This window comes from Oncorhynchus keta, unplaced genomic scaffold, assembly GCF_023373465.1.
Source record: "Oncorhynchus keta strain PuntledgeMale-10-30-2019 unplaced genomic scaffold, Oket_V2 Un_scaffold_4195_pilon_pilon, whole genome shotgun sequence".
Classification (NCBI taxonomy): domain Eukaryota; kingdom Metazoa; phylum Chordata; class Actinopteri; order Salmoniformes; family Salmonidae; genus Oncorhynchus; species Oncorhynchus keta.
The window spans coordinates 430,064-446,639 of NW_026290935.1; the positions used below are offsets into that span (position 1 = coordinate 430,064).

The 16,576-nt window shown below is 43.4% G+C and overlaps 1 protein-coding gene across 1 annotated transcript in view; it reads left to right on the forward strand.

Annotated features, from left to right (window-relative positions):
- dlec1 (DLEC1 cilia and flagella associated protein) overlaps window positions 1-16,576 on the forward strand; it is a 114,731-nt gene that overhangs the window by 93,116 nt on the left and 5,039 nt on the right. The window contains exons 30-33 of the mRNA XM_052516252.1: window positions 3,445-3,532; window positions 4,121-4,330; window positions 10,930-11,091; window positions 11,225-11,378. Of these exons, the coding sequence (XP_052372212.1) occupies window positions 3,445-3,532; window positions 4,121-4,330; window positions 10,930-11,091; window positions 11,225-11,378 (614 nt within the window). The remainder of the gene's footprint in view (window positions 1-3,444; window positions 3,533-4,120; window positions 4,331-10,929; window positions 11,092-11,224; window positions 11,379-16,576) is intronic.

Sequence of the window (16,576 nt, forward strand, 5' to 3'; positions counted from 1 at the left end):
CATCGCGCTGACAGAAACATGGTTCACTCTGGATACGTCATCAGAGTCAGTACAGCCACCTGGTTTCTTCACGCATCGCGCTGACAGAAACATGGTTCACTAGGGATACGTCATCAGAGTCAGTACAGCCACCTGGTTTCTTCACGCATCGCACTGACAGAAACATGGTTCACTAGGGATACGTCATCAGAGTCAGTACAGCCACCTGGTTTCTTCACGCATCGCACCGACAGAAACATGGTTCACTCTGGATACGTCATCAGAGTCAGTACAGCCACCTGGTTTCTTCACGCATCGCGCTGACAGAAACAAACATCTCTCTGGTAAGAAGAAGGGTGGGGGTGTATGTCTTATGATTAATGAGACGTGGTGTAATCATAACAACATACAGGAACTCAAGTCCTTCTTTTCACCTGACATAGAATTCCTTACAATCAAATGCCAACCGCATTATCTACCAAGAGAATTCTCTTCGATCATAATCACAGTCGTGTATATCCCCCCCAAGCAGACACATCGATGGCCCTGAAATAACTTCCTTTGACTCTATGTAAACTGGAAACCACATATCCTGAGGCTGCATTTATTATAGCTGGGGATTTTAACAAGGCTAATCTGAAAACAAGGCTCCCTAAATTCAGTATATCAATTGCGCAACCAGGGCTGGCAAAACCCTGAATCATTGTTATTCTAACTTCCGCGACGCATATAAGGCCCTCCCCCACCCTCCTTTCAGAAAATCTTATCACGACTCCATTTTGTTTGTTCCAGCCTACAGACAGAAACTAAAACAAGAAGCTCCCACGCTCAGGTCTGCTCAACGCTGGTCCGACCAATCGGATTCCACGCTTCAAGATTGCTTCAATCACGTGGACTGGGATATGTTCCGCATAGCGTTGGACAATAACATAGATGAATTCGCTGATTCGGTGACCGAGTTTATTAGCAAGTGCATCGGTGTCTATTAAAACATTCCCCAACCAGAAACCGTGGATTGATGGCAGCCGGCCCAGACAGCATCCCCAGCCATGTCCTCAGAGCATGCGCAGACCAGCTGGCTGGTGTGTTTATGGACATATTCAATCAATCCTTATCCAAGTCTGCTGTTACCACATGCTTCAAGAGGGCCACCATTGTTCTTGTTCCCAAGATAGCGAAGGTAACTGACCTAAATGACTATTGGCCCGTTGCACTCACTTCAGTCATCATGAAGTGCTTTGAGAGACTAGTCAAGGACCATATCACCTCCACTCTACCTGACACCCTAGACCCACTTCCATTTGCTTACCGCCCCAACAGGTCCACAGACGACGCAATCACACTGCACACTGCCCTAACCCACCTGGACAAGAGGAATACCTATGTGAGAATACTGTTCATCGACTACAGCTCAGCATTTAACACCATAGTACCCTCCAAGCTCGTCATCAAGCTTGAGACCATGGGTCTAGACCCCGCCATGTGCAACTGGGTCCTGGACTTCCTGACGGGCCACCCCCAGGTGGTGAGGGTAGGTAACAAAATCTTCACCCCGCTAATCCTCAACACTGGGGCTCCACAAGGGTGCGTTCTCAGCCCTCTCCTGTACTCCCTGTTCCCCCATGACTACGTGGCCATGCACGCCTCCAACTCAATCATCAAGTTTGCAGACAACACAACAGTGGTAGGTTTTATTACCAACAACGACGAGACGGCCTACAGGGAGGAGGTGAGGGCCCTCGGAGTGTGGTGTCAGGGAAATAACCACACACTCAACATCAACAAAACAACGGAGATGATTGTGGACTTCAGGAAATAGCAGAGGGAGCAGCCCCCTATCCACATCGATGGAACAGTAGTGGAGAAGGTGTAAAATTCCTCGGCGTACACTTCACGGACAAACTGAAATGGTCCACCCACACAGACAGCATCGTGAAGAAGGCACAGCAGCGCCTCTTCAACTTCAAGAGGCTGAAGAAATTTGGCTTGTCACCAAAAACACTCACAAACTTTTACAGATGCACAATCGAGAGCATCCTGTCCGGGCTGTATCACCACCTGGTACGGCAACTGCTCCGCCCACAACCATAAGGCTCTCCAGAGGGTAGTGAGGTCTGCACAACGCATCACCGGGGGCAAACTACCTGCCCTCCAGGACACCTACACCACCAGATGTCACAGGAAGGCCAAAAATATCATCAAGGACAAAAATCACCCGAGCCACTGCCTGTTCACCCCGCTATCATCCAGAAGGCGAGGTCAGTACAGGTGCATCAAAGCTGGGACCAAGAGACTGAAAAACAGCTTCCATCTCAAGGCCATCAGACTGTTAAACAGCCACCACTAACATTGAGTGGCTGCTGCCAACATACTGACTCAACTCCAGCCACTTTAATAATGGAAAAATGTATGTAATAAATGTGTCACGAGCCACTTTAAACTATGCCACTTTGTTTACATACCCTACATCACTCATCTCATATGTATATACTGTACTCTATACCATCTACTGCATCTTGTTTACATACCCTACATCACTCATCTCATATGTATATACTGTACTCTATACCATCTACTGCATCTTGTTTACATACCCTACATTACTCATCTCATATGTATATACTGTACTCCATATCATCTACTGCATCTTGTTTACATACCCTACATTACTCATCTCATATGTATATACTGTACTATATCTGTGTTCCTCTGACTCCCTCAGCCTGTCAGTAACTTGCTCTGTGTTCCTCTGACTCCCTCATAGCCTATCAGTAACTTGCTGTGTGTTCCTCTGACCTCCTCATAGCCTGTCAGTAACTTGCTGTGTGTTCCTCTGACTCCCTCATAGCCTGTCAGTAACTTGCTGTGTGTTCCTCTGACTCCCTCATAGCCTATCAGTAACTTGCTCTGTGTTCCTCTGACTCCCTCATAGCCTGTCAGTAACTTGCTGTGTGTTCCTCTGACTCCCTCATAGCCTGTCAGTAACTTGCTGTGTGTTCCTCTGACTCCCTCATAGCCTGTCAGTAACTTGCTGTGTGTTCCTCTGACTCCCTCATAGCCTGTCAGTGACTTGCTGTGTGTTCCTCTGACCTCCTCATAGCCTATCAGTAACTTGCTGTGTGTTCCTCTGACTCCCTCATAGCCTGTCAGTGACTTGCTGTGTGTTCCTCTGACCTCCTCATAGCCTGTCAGTGACTTGCTGTGTGTTCCTCTGACTCCCTCATAGCCTGTCAGTAACTTGCTGTGTGTTCCTCTGACTCCCTCATAGCCTGTCAGTAACTTGCTGTGTGTTCCTCTGACTCCCTCATAGCCTGTCAGTAACTTGCTGTGTGTTCCTCTGACCTCCTCATAGCCTGTCAGTAACTTGCTGTGTGTTCCTCTGACTCCCTCATAGCCTGTCAGTGACTTGCTGTGTTCCTCTGACTCCCTCATAGCCTGTCAGTAACTTGCTGTGTTCCTCTTTAGCCTGTCAGTGCAGATGGAGGAGGAAGAGGAGTGTCTGGAGTTCTGTGCTGTGGCTAGTGATTTAATACAGGGCGAGCCACACAATGAGGTGGGTCTGAGACACCTGCCAAACCACCTACATATTCAAATATGTCCTCCAGGGGGTTTTGAACTTTTCCTGTTGGAAAGTGACATCCCAAGTATAAAATACACTAAAGGGCACGAAAAAGGTTTTGAGTAAAATAGTGTTTTTTTGTACTTTACTGTGTTTATACTTGACGTTGCTTTTCAACAGTAAAATATATATTTTTTAACCACTGGACATTTTTCTGTCTACCATGTTGTGTTTCTTCCATCTACAGACACATATTTTGTCATTGGGTAACTTCTCTGTCATGTTGTGTTTCTTCCATCTACAGACACATATTTTGTCATTGGGTAACTTCTCTGTCATGTTGTGTTTCTTCCATCTACAGACACATATTTTGTCATTGGGTAACTTCTCTGTCATGTTGTGTTTCTTCCATCTACAGACACATATTTTGTCATTGGGTAACTTCTCTGTCATGTTGTGTTTCTTCCATCTACAGACACATATTTTGTCATTGGGTAACTTCTCTGTCATGTTGTGTTTCTTCCATCTACAGACACATATTTTGTCATTGGGTAACTTCTCTGCCATGCTGTGTTTTCTCAGATGGTCCAGAGGAAGTGTTCCGTCACACGGACGTTCCAGTTGAAGAACAGTACAGAGATGCCTCTGAGTTTCAGGCTGAGCACCCAGCCTCCCTTTTCTGTACTGCAGCCTAGAGGGTGTGCCGGGACAGCCGGCTGCTCCTCCCCCAGCCACAGCCTCCCACCTGGGGAGAACCAGCTACTGCTGCTGCAGCCACGACACAACAAGCAGGTCGGTTAGTACATAGGTACCTAACAATACCCCAGAACACATCAAGGTACCTAACAATACACCAGAACACATCAGTAGGTACCTAACAATACACCATAACACATCAGTAGATACCTAACAATACACCAGAACACATCAGTAGATACCTAACAATACACCAGAACACATCAGTAGTAGGTACCTAACAATACACCAGAACACATCAGTAGATACCTAACAATACACCAGAACACATCAGTAGGTACCTAACAATACACCAGAACACATCAGTAGATACCTAACAATACACCAGAACACATCAGTAGATACCTAACAATACACCAGAACACATCAGTAGATACCTAACAATACACCAGAACACATCAGTAGATAGATACCTAACAATACACCAGAACACATCAGTAGATACCTAACAATACACCAGAACACATCAGTAGTAGATACCTAACAATACACCAGAACACATCAGTAGATACCTAACAATACACCAGAACACATCAGTAGATAGATACCTAACAATACACCAGAACACATCAGTAGATACCTAACAATACACCAGAACACATCAGTAGATAGATACCTAACAATACACCAGAACACATCAGTAGATACCTAACAATACACCAGAACACATCAGTAGATACCTAACAATACACCAGAACACATCAGTAGGTACCTAACAATACACCAGAACACATCAGTAGATAGATACCTAACAATACACCAGAACACATCAGTAGGTACCTAACAATACACCAGAACACATCAGTAGATAGATACCTAACAATACACCAGAACACATCAGTAGTAGATACCTAACAATACACCAGAACACATCAGTAGGTACCTAACAATACACCAGAACACATCAGTAGATACCTAACAATACACCAGAACACATCAGTAGTAGATACCTAACAATACACCAGAACACATCAGTAGATACCTAACAATACACCAGAACACATCAGTAGTAGATACCTAACAATACACCAGAACACATCAGTAGATACCTAACAATACACCAGAACACATCAGTAGATACCTAACAATACACCAGAACACATCAGTAGATAGATACCTAACAATACACCAGAACACATCAGTAGATACCTAACAATACACCAGAACACATCAGTAGTAGATACCTAACAATACACCAGAACACATCAGTAGATACCTAACAATACACCAGAACACATCAGTAGATACCTAACAATACACCAGAACACATCAGTAGGTACCTAACAATACACCAGAACACATCAGTAGATACCTAACAATACACCAGAACACATCAGTAGATACCTAACAATACACCAGAACACATCAGTAGGTACCTAACAATACACCAGAACACATCAGTAGATACCTAACAATACACCAGAACACATCAGTAGATAGATACCTAACAATACACCAGAACACATCAGTAGATAGATACCTAACAATACACCAGAACACATCAGTAGTAGATACCTAACAATACACCAGAACACATCAGTAGTAGATACCTAACAATACACCAGAACACATCAGTAGATACCTAACAATACACCAGAACACATCAGTAGATAGATACCTAACAATACACCAGAACACATCAGTAGTAGATACCTAACAATACACCAGAACACATCAGTAGATACCTAACAATACACCAGAACACATCAGTAGATAGATACCTAACAATACACCAGAACACATCAGTAGTAGATACCTAACAATACACCAGAACACATCAGTAGTAGATACCTAACAATACACCAGAACACATCAGTAGATACCTAACAATACACCAGAACACATCAGTAGATAGATACCTAACAATACACCAGAACACATCAGTAGTAGATACCTAACAATACACCAGAACACATCAGTAGATACCTAACAATACACCAGAACACATCAGTAGATACCTAACAATACACCAGAACACATCAGTAGATACCTAACAATACACCAGAACACATCAGTAGATACCTAACAATACACCAGAACACATCAGTAGATACCTAACAATACACCAGAACACATCAGTAGATACCTAACAATACACCAGAACACATCAGTAGATACCTAACAATACACCAGAACACATCAGTAGATACCTAACAATACACCAGAACACATCAGCAGATACCTAACAATACACCAGAACACATCAGTAGATACCTAACAATACACCAGAACACATCAGTAGATACCTAACAATACACCAGAACACATCAGTAGATAGATACCTAACAATACACCAGAACACATCAGTAGATACCTAACAATACACCAGAACACATCAGTAGATAGATACCTAACAATACACCAGAACACATCAGTAGTAGATACCTAACAATACACCAGAACACATCAGTAGATACCTAACAATACACCAGAACACATCAGTAGATACCTAACAATACACCAGAACACATCAGTAGATAGATACCTAACAATACACCAGAACACATCAGTAGATACCTAACAATACACCAGAACACATCAGTAGATACCTAACAATACACCAGAACACATCAGTAGATACCTAACAATACACCAGAACACATCAGTAGTAGATACCTAACAATACACCAGAACACATCAGTAGTAGATACCTAACAATACACCAGAACACATCAGTAGATACCTAACAATACACCAGAACACATCAGTAGATACCTAACAATACACCAGAACACATCAGTAGATACCTAACAATACACCAGAACACATCAGTAGATACCTAACAATACACCAGAACACATCAGTAGTAGATACCTAACAATACACCAGAACACATCAGTAGTAGGTACCTAACAATACACCAGAACACATCAGTAGATACCTAACAATACACCAGAACACATCAGTAGATACCTAACAATACACCAGAACACATCAGTAGGTACCTAACAATACACCAGAACACATCAGTAGATAGGTACCTAACAATACACCAGAACACATCAGTAGTAGATACCTAACAATACACCAGAACACATCAGTAGATACCTAACAATACACCAGAACACATCAGTAGATACCTAACAATACACCAGAACACATCAGTAGATACCTAACAATACACCAGAACACATCAGTAGATAGATACCTAACAATACACCAGAACACATCAGTAGATACCTAACAATACACCAGAACACATCAGTAGTAGATACCTAACAATACACCAGAACACATCAGTAGATACCTAACAATACACCAGAACACATCAGTAGATACCTAACAATACACCAGAACACATCAGTAGATAGATACCTAACAATACACCAGAACACATCAGTAGATACCTAACAATACACCAGAACACATCAGTAGGTACCTAACAATACACCAGAACACATCAGTAGATAGGTACCTAACAATACACCAGAACACATCAGTAGTAGATACCTAACAATACACCAGAACACATCAGTAGATACCTAACAATACACCAGAACACATCAGTAGATACCTAACAATACACCAGAACACATCAGTAGATACCTAACAATACACCAGAACACATCAGTAGATAGATACCTAACAATACACCAGAACACATCAGTAGATACCTAACAATACACCAGAACACATCAGTAGATATATACCTAACAATACACCAGAACACATCAGTAGATACCTAACAATACACCAGAACACATCAGTAGATACCTAACAATACACCAGAACACATCAGTAGATACCTAACAATACACCAGAACACATCAGTAGGTACCTAACAATACACCAGAACACATCAGTAGATACCTAACAATACACCACAACACATCAGTAGATACCTAACAATACACCAGAACACATCAGTAGATACCTAACAATACACCAGAACACATCAGTAGATACCTAACAATACACCAGAACACATCAGTAGTAGATACCTAACAATACACCAGAACACATCAGTAGTAGGTACCTAACAATACACCAGAACACATCAGTAGATACCTAACAATACACCAGAACACATCAGTAGTAGGTACCTAACAATACACCAGAACACATCAGTAGATACCTAACAATACACCAGAACACATCAGTAGTAGGTACCTAACAATACACCAGAACACATCAGTAGATACCTAACAATACACCAGAACACATCAGTAGGTACCTAACAATACACCAGAACACATCAGTAGGTACCTAACAATACACCAGAACACATCAGTAGATAGATACCTAACAATACACCAGAACACATCAGTAGATACCTAACAATACACCAGAACACATCAGTAGGTACCTAACAATACACCAGAACACATCAGTAGATACCTAACAATACACCACAACACATCAGTAGATACCTAACAATACACCAGAACACATCAGTAGATACCTAACAATACACCAGAACACATCAGTAGATACCTAACAATACACCAGAACACATCAGTAGATACCTAACAATACACCAGAACACATCAGTAGATACCTAACAATACACCACAACACATCAGTAGATACCTAACAATACACCACAACACATCAGTAGATACCTAACAATACACCAGAACACATCAGTAGGTACCTAACAATACACCACAACACATCAGTAGTAGATACCTAACAATACACCAGAACACATCAGTAGGTACCTAACAATACACCAGAACACATCAGTAGATACCTAACAATAGGTGTTGTGCTGAATAACAGTTCCATTTCTGACATATCAAGGTGCTGTGCAGTATAAACTGGATCAGTGTAAACTATATCAATGTAAACTATATCAGTATAAACTATATCAGTATAAACTATATCAGTGTAAACTATATCAGTATAAACTATATCAGTATAAACTATATCAGTGTAAACTATATCAGTGTAAACTATATCAGTATAAACTATATCAGTGTAAACTATATCAGTGTAAACTATATCAGTATAAACTATATCAGTGTAAACTATATCAGTATAAACTATATCAGTGTAAACTATATCAGTATAAACTATATCAGTATAAACTATATCAGTGTAAACTATATCAGTATAAACTATATCAGTGTAAACTATATCAGTATAAACTATATCAGTATAAACTATATCAGTGTAAACTATATCAGTGTAAACTATATCAGTATAAACTATATCAGTGTAAACTATATCAGTGTAAACTATATCAGTATAAACTATATCAGTGTAAACTATATCAGTATAAACTATATCAGTGTAAACTATATCAGTATAAACTATATCAGTATAAACTATATCAGTGTAAACTATATCAGTGTAAACTATATCAGTATAAACTATATCAGTATAAACTATATCAGTGTAAACTATATCAGTATAAACTATATCAGTATAAACTATATCAGTGTAAACTATATCAGTGTAAACTATATCAGTATAAACTATATCAGTGTAAACTATATCAGTATAAACTGGATCAGTGTAAACTATATCAGTATAAACTATATCAGTGTAAACTATATCAGTATAAACTGGATCAGTGTAAACTATATCAGTATAAACTATATCAGTGTAAACTATATCAGTATAAACTATATCAGTGTAAACTATATCAGTATAAACTATATCAGTGTAAACTATATCAGTATAAACTATATCAGTGTAAACTATATCAGTGTAAACTATATCAGTATAAACTATATCAGTGTAAACTATATCAGTATAAACTATATCAGTATAAACTATATCAGTGTAAACTATATCAGTGTAAACTATATCAGTGTAAACTATATCAGTGTAAACTATATCAGTGTAAAATATCAGTATAAACTATATCAATGTAAACTATATCAGTATAAACTATATCAGTGTAAACTATATCGGTGTAAACTATATCAGTGTAAACTATATCAATGTAAACTATATCAGTGTAAACTATATCAGTGTAAACTATATCAGTATAAACTATATCAGTGTAAACTATATCAGTATAAACTATATCAGTGTAAACTATATCAGTATAAACTATATCAGTGTAAACTATATCAGTATAAACTATATCAGTGTAAACTATATCAGTGTAAACTATATCAGTGTAAACTGTATCAGTATAAACTATATCAGTGTAAACTATATCAGTGTAAACTATATCAGTGTAAACTATATCAGTGTAAACTATATCAATGTAAACTATATCAGTATAAACTATATCAGTATAAACTATATCAATGTAAACTATATCAGTATAAACTATATCAGTGTAAACTATATCGGTGTAAACTATATCAGTGTAAACTATATCAGTATAAACTATATCAATGTAAACTATATCAGTATAAACTATATCAGTGTAAACTATATCAGTATAAACTATATCAGTGTAAACTATATCAGTGTAAACTGTATCAGTATAAACTATATCAGTGTAAACTATATAATTGTAAACTATATCAGTGTAAACTATATCGGTGTAAACTGTATCAGTGTAAACTATATCAGTGTAAACTATATCAGTGTAAACTATATCAGTGTAAACTATATCAGTGTAAACTATATCAGTGTAAACTGTATCATCATAAACTCAGTGGACATATTGCATGTACATATAGGGATTCTACAATGGGACTTCCAATATCCTTTCCTCCTGTGGTTGGCAGGTGAAGGTGGCGTTCCACAGCTCTCTATCCATGCTGGCCTATCTGAGGCAGTCTGCAGAGGAAGTCCCGCCCAACGTGTCTCTGGTTACCAATGAGAGTGGAGAGAGGAAGCTGAGGTTCCGGCAGACCCTGTCAGTGCATTACAACAACAACAGTCTGCAGGTAACAGATCCTTCATAGTGATAGTAAGGGATATTTACAGTGGTCATCCATACATGGTTCAGAGTACATGGTGTGCTAACTGTCTGTACTCCTGCCCTGTTCTGTCCTGTCTTTAAACCTCTCCTGTCCGCAGACCGTGCCACTCTGTGCCCACCTGTCCCTGCCCACTGTAAGTCTGTCCTGTGACAGTCTGGACTTTGGTACCTGCTACGTGGGTCAAACCCTGGTCAAGGAGGTCCATCTTTCCAACCGAGGAGACTCCTCAAGCTACTGGAGAGTAATCATAGGTAACCATGGTCCTCTAGCTACTAGAGCTCTCATAGGTAACCATGGTCCTGTAAGTCGCTCTGGATAAGAGCGTCTGCTAAATGACTTAAATGTAATGTAAATGTAGGTAACCATGGTCCTGTAGTTACTAGAGTACTCATAGGTAACCATGGTCCTGTAGTTACTAGAGTACTCATAGGTAACCATGGTCCTGTAGTTACTAGAGTACCCATAGGTAACCATGGTCCTGTAGTTACTAGAGTACTCATAGGTAACCATGGTCCTGTAGTTACTAGAGTACTCATAGGTAACCATGATCCTGTAGTTACTAGAGTACTCATAGGTAACCATGGTCCTGTAGTTACTAGAGTACTCATAGGTAACCATGGTACTGTAGTTACTAGAGTAATCATAGGTAACCATGGTCCTGTAGTTACTAGAGTACCCATAGGTAACCATGGTCCTGTAGTTACTAGAGTACTCATAGGTAACCATGGTCCTGTAGTTACTAGAGTACTCATAGGTAACCATGGTCCTGTAGTTACTAGAGTACTCATAGGTAACCATGGTCCTGTAGTTACTAGAGCTCTCATAGGTAACCATGGTCCTGTAGTTACTAGAGTACCCATAGGTAACCATGATCCTGTAGTTACTAGAGTACTCATAGGTAACCATGGTCCTGTAGTTACTAGAGCTCTCATAGGTAACCATGGTCCTGTAGTTACTAGAGTACTCATAGGTAACCATGATCCTGTAGTTACTAGAGTACTCATAGGTAACCATGGTCCTGTAGTTACTAGAGTACCCATAGGTAACCATGGTTCTGTAGTTACTAGAGTACTCATAGGTAACCATGGTCCTGTAGTTACTAGAGCTCTCATAGGTAACCATGGTCCTGTAGTTACTAGAGTACTCATAGGTAACCATGGTCCTGTAGTTACTAGAGTACCCATAGGTAACCATGGTACTGTTGCTATTGCAGAGTACTCATAGGTAACCATGGTCTTGTAGTTAGTAGTGCAGTGGGAGGATGGTAGTGTAGAGGGAGGATGGTAGTGCAGAGGGAGGATGGTAGTGCAGAGGGAGGATGGTAGTGCAGAGGGAGGATGGTAGTGTAGAGGGAGGATGGTAGTGCAGAGGGAGGATGGTAGTGCAGAGGGAGGATGGTAGTGCAGAGGGAGGATGGTAGTGCAGAGGGAGGATGGTAGTGCAGAGGGAGGATGGTAGTGTAGAGGGAGGATGGTAGTGCAGAGGGAGGATGGTAGTGCAGAGGGAGGATGGTAGTGTAGAGGGAGGATGGTAGTGTAGAGGGAGGATGGTAGTGTAGAGGGAGGATGGTAGTGTAGAGGGAGGATGGTAGTGTAGAGGGAGGATGGTAGTGCAGAGGGAGGATGGTAGTGTAGAGGGAGGATGGTAGTGTAGAGGGAGGATGGTAGTGTAGAGGGAGGATGGTAGTGTAGAGGGAGGATGGTAGTGTAGAGGGAGGATGGTAGTGCAGAGGGAGGATGGTAGTGCAGCATGGTAGTGCAGAGGGAGGATGGTAGTGTAGAGGGAGGATGGTAGTGTAGAGGGAGGATGGTAGTGTAGAGGGAGGATGGTAGTGTAGAGGGAGGATGGTAGTGCAGAGGGAGGATGGTAGTGTAGAGGGAGGATGGTAGTGCAGAGGGAGGATGGTAGTGTAGAGGGAGGATGGTAGTGCAGAGGGAGGATGGTAGTGCAGAGGGAGGATGGTAGTGCAGAGGGAGGATGGTAGTGTAGAGGGAGGATGGTAGTGTAGAGGGAGGATGGTAGTGTAGAGGGAGGATGGTAGTGTAGAGGGAGGATGGTAGTGTAGAGGGAGGATGGTGGTGCTTAGGGAGGATGGTAGTGCAGAGGGAGGATGGTAGTGTAGAGGGAGGATGGTAGTGCAGAGGGAGGATGGTAGTGCAGAGGGAGGATGGTAGTGCAGAGGGAGGATGGTAGTGTAGAGGGAGGATGGTAGTGTAGAGGGAGGATGGTAGTGTAGAGGGAGGATGGTAGTGCAGAGGGAGGATGGTAGTGCAGAGGGAGGATGGTAGTGTAGAGGGAGGATGGTAGTGCAGAGGGAGGATGGTAGTGTAGAGGGAGGATGGTAGTGTAGAGGGAGGATGGTAGTGTAGAGGGAGGATGGTAGTGCAGAGGGAGGATGGTAGTGCAGAGGGAGGATGGTAGTGTAGAGGGAGGATGGTAGTGTAGAGGGAGGATGGTAGTGTAGAGGGAGGATGGTAGTGTAGAGGGAGGATGGTAGTGTAGAGGGAGGATGGTAGTGCAGAGGGAGGATGGTAGTGTAGAGGGAGGATGGTAGTGCAGAGGGAGGATGGTAGTGTAGAGGGAGGATGGTAGTGCAGTGGGAGGATGGTAGTGCAGAGGGAGGATGGTAGTGCAGAGGGAGGATGGTAGTGTAGAGGGAGGATGGTAGTGTAGAGGGAGGATGGTAGTGCAGAGGGAGGATGGTAGTGCAGCATGGTAGTGTAGAGGGAGGATGGTAGTGTAGAGGGAGGATGGTAGTGTAGAGGGAGGATGGTAGTGTAGAGGAGGATGGTAGTGTAGAGGGAGGATGGTAGTGCAGAGGGAGGATGGTAGTGTAGAGGGAGGATGGTAGTGTAGAGGGAGGATGGTAGTGCAGAGGGAGGATGGTAGTGCAGAGGGAGGATGGTAGTGCAGAGGGAGGATGGTAGTGCAGAGGGAGGATGGTAGTGCAGAGGGAGGATGGTAGTGTAGAGGAGGATGGTAGTACTCAGGTAGAGGGAGGATGGTAGTGTAGAGGGAGGATGGTAGTGTAGAGGGAGGATGGTGGTGCTTAGGGAGGATGGTAGTGCAGAGGGAGGATGGTAGTGTAAGATGGGAGGATGGTAGTGCAGAGGGAGGATGGTAGTGCAGAGGGAGGATGGTAGTGCAGAGGGAGGATGGTAGTGCAGAGGGAGGATGGTAGTGTAGAGGGAGGATGGTAGTGTAGAGGGAGGATGGTAGTGTAGAGGGAGGATGGTAGTGTAGAGGGAGGATGGTAGTGTAGAGGGAGGATGGTAGTGCAGAGGGAGGATGGTAGTGTAGAGGGAGGATGGTAGTGCAGTGGGAGGATGGTAGTGCAGAGGGAGGATGGTAGTGTAGAGGGAGGATGGTAGTGCAGAGGGAGGATGGTAGTGCAGAGGGAGGATGGTAGTGTAGAGGGAGGATGGTAGTGCAGTGGGAGGATGGTAGTGCAGAGGGAGGATGGTAGTGTAGAGGGAGGATGGTAGTGTAGAGGGAGGATGGTAGTGTAGAGGGAGGATGGTAGTGTAGAGGGAGGATGGTAGTGCAGAGGGAGGATGGTAGTGCAGAGGGAGGATGGTAGTGCAGAGGGAGGATGGTAGTGCAGCATGGTAGTGCAGAGGGAGGATGGTAGTGTAGAGGGAGGATGGTAGTGTAAGTGGGAGGATGGTAGTGTAGAGGGAGGATGGTAGTGTAGAGGGAGGATGGTAGTGCAGAGGGAGGATGGTAGTGTAGAGGGAGGATGGTAGTGTCAGAGGGAGGATGGTAGTGTAGAGGGAGGATGGCAGTGTAGTGGGAGGATGGTAGTGCAGAGGGAGGATGGTAGTGTAGAGGGAGGATGGTAGTGTAGAGGGAGGATGTAGTGCAGAGGGAGGATGGTAGTGCAGAGGGAGGATGGTAGTGCAGAGGGAGGATGGTAGTGTAGAGGGAGGATGGTAGTGCAGAGGGAGGATGGTAGTGTACTAGGGAGGATGGTAGTGTAGAGGGAGGATGGTAGTGCAGAGGGAGGATGGTAGTGTAGAGGGAGGATGGTAGTGCAGAGGGAGGATGGTAGTGTAGAGGGAGGATGGTAGTGCAGTGGGAGGATGGTAGTGCAGAGGAGGATGGTAGTGTAGAGGGAGGATGGTAGTGTAGAGGGAGGATGGTAGTGTAGAGGGAGGATGGTAGTGTAGAGGGAGGATGGTAGTGCAGAGGGAGGATGGTAGTGCAGAGGGAGGATGGTAGTGCAGAGGGAGGATGGTAGTGCAGCATGGTAGTGCAGAGGGAGGATGGTAGTGTAGAGGGAGGATGGTAGTGTAGTGGGAGGATGGTAGTGTAGAGGGAGGATGGTAGTGTAGAGGGAGGATGGTAGTGCAGAGGGAGGATGGTAGTGTAGAGGGAGGATGGTAGTGTAGAGGGAGGATGGTAGTGTAGAGGGAGGATGGCAGTGTAGTGGGAGGATGGTAGTGCAGAGGGAGGATGGTAGTGTAGAGGGAGGATGGTAGTGTAGAGGGAGGATGTAGTGCAGAGGGAGGATGTAGTGCAGAGGGAGGATGGTAGTGCAGAGGGAGGATGGTAGTGCAGAGGGAGGATGGTAGTGTAGAGGGAGGATGGTAGTGCAGAGGGAGGATGGTAGTGTAGAGGGAGGATGGTAGTGCAGAGGGAGGATGGTAGTGCAGAGGGAGGATGGTAGTGTAGAGGGAGGATGGTAGTGCAGAGGGAGGATGGTAGTGCAGAGGGAGGATGGTAGTGTAGAGGGAGGATGGCAGTGTAGTGGGAGGATGGTAGTGCAGAGGGAGGATGGTAGTGTAGAGGGAGGATGGTAGTGTAGAGGGAGGATGGTAGTGTAGAGGGAGGATGGTAGTGCAGAGGGAGGATGGTAGTGTAGAGGGAGGATGGTAGTGTAGAGGGAGGATGGTAGTGTAGAGGGAGGATGGTAGTGTAGAGGGAGGATGGCAGTGTAGTGGGAGGATGGTAGTGCAGAGGGAGGATGGTAGTGCAGCGTGAGGCCAGTTGCAGTTGTGGATTGCGTATTCCGCAAGGTCTTTGGGAAGAAAGGTTTACATTTTTTGCACTTAAACGTCCAAAGCCTACTACCGAAGATTGATGAGATACGCCTGTTGGTTCAAATCAGAGCTGCCCTATGTTTTACAGAGACATGATTGGATTATCTGTTTGTGACTCAGAAATTGAGATAGGCAATTACTCTGTTATCAGGAAGGATCGGAATGGGAACCGTGGGGGGGTATGTGCCTTTGTAAGATTGGATATTATAACATCAGATATATAACATCGGATTTAAGCAATGATCTGGCGATTGTTTGCTGGATATATACCAAGGAAATTATTTTGTTAGGGGATTTCAATACTGATGTCTGCAGAAAGGATAGGCCAACCCACAATGTATTTATGCATTTCTGAAACCTGTGAAGGATGGGAGTGGGCAGATTTCCTCGTTCCTTCTCACCAACTG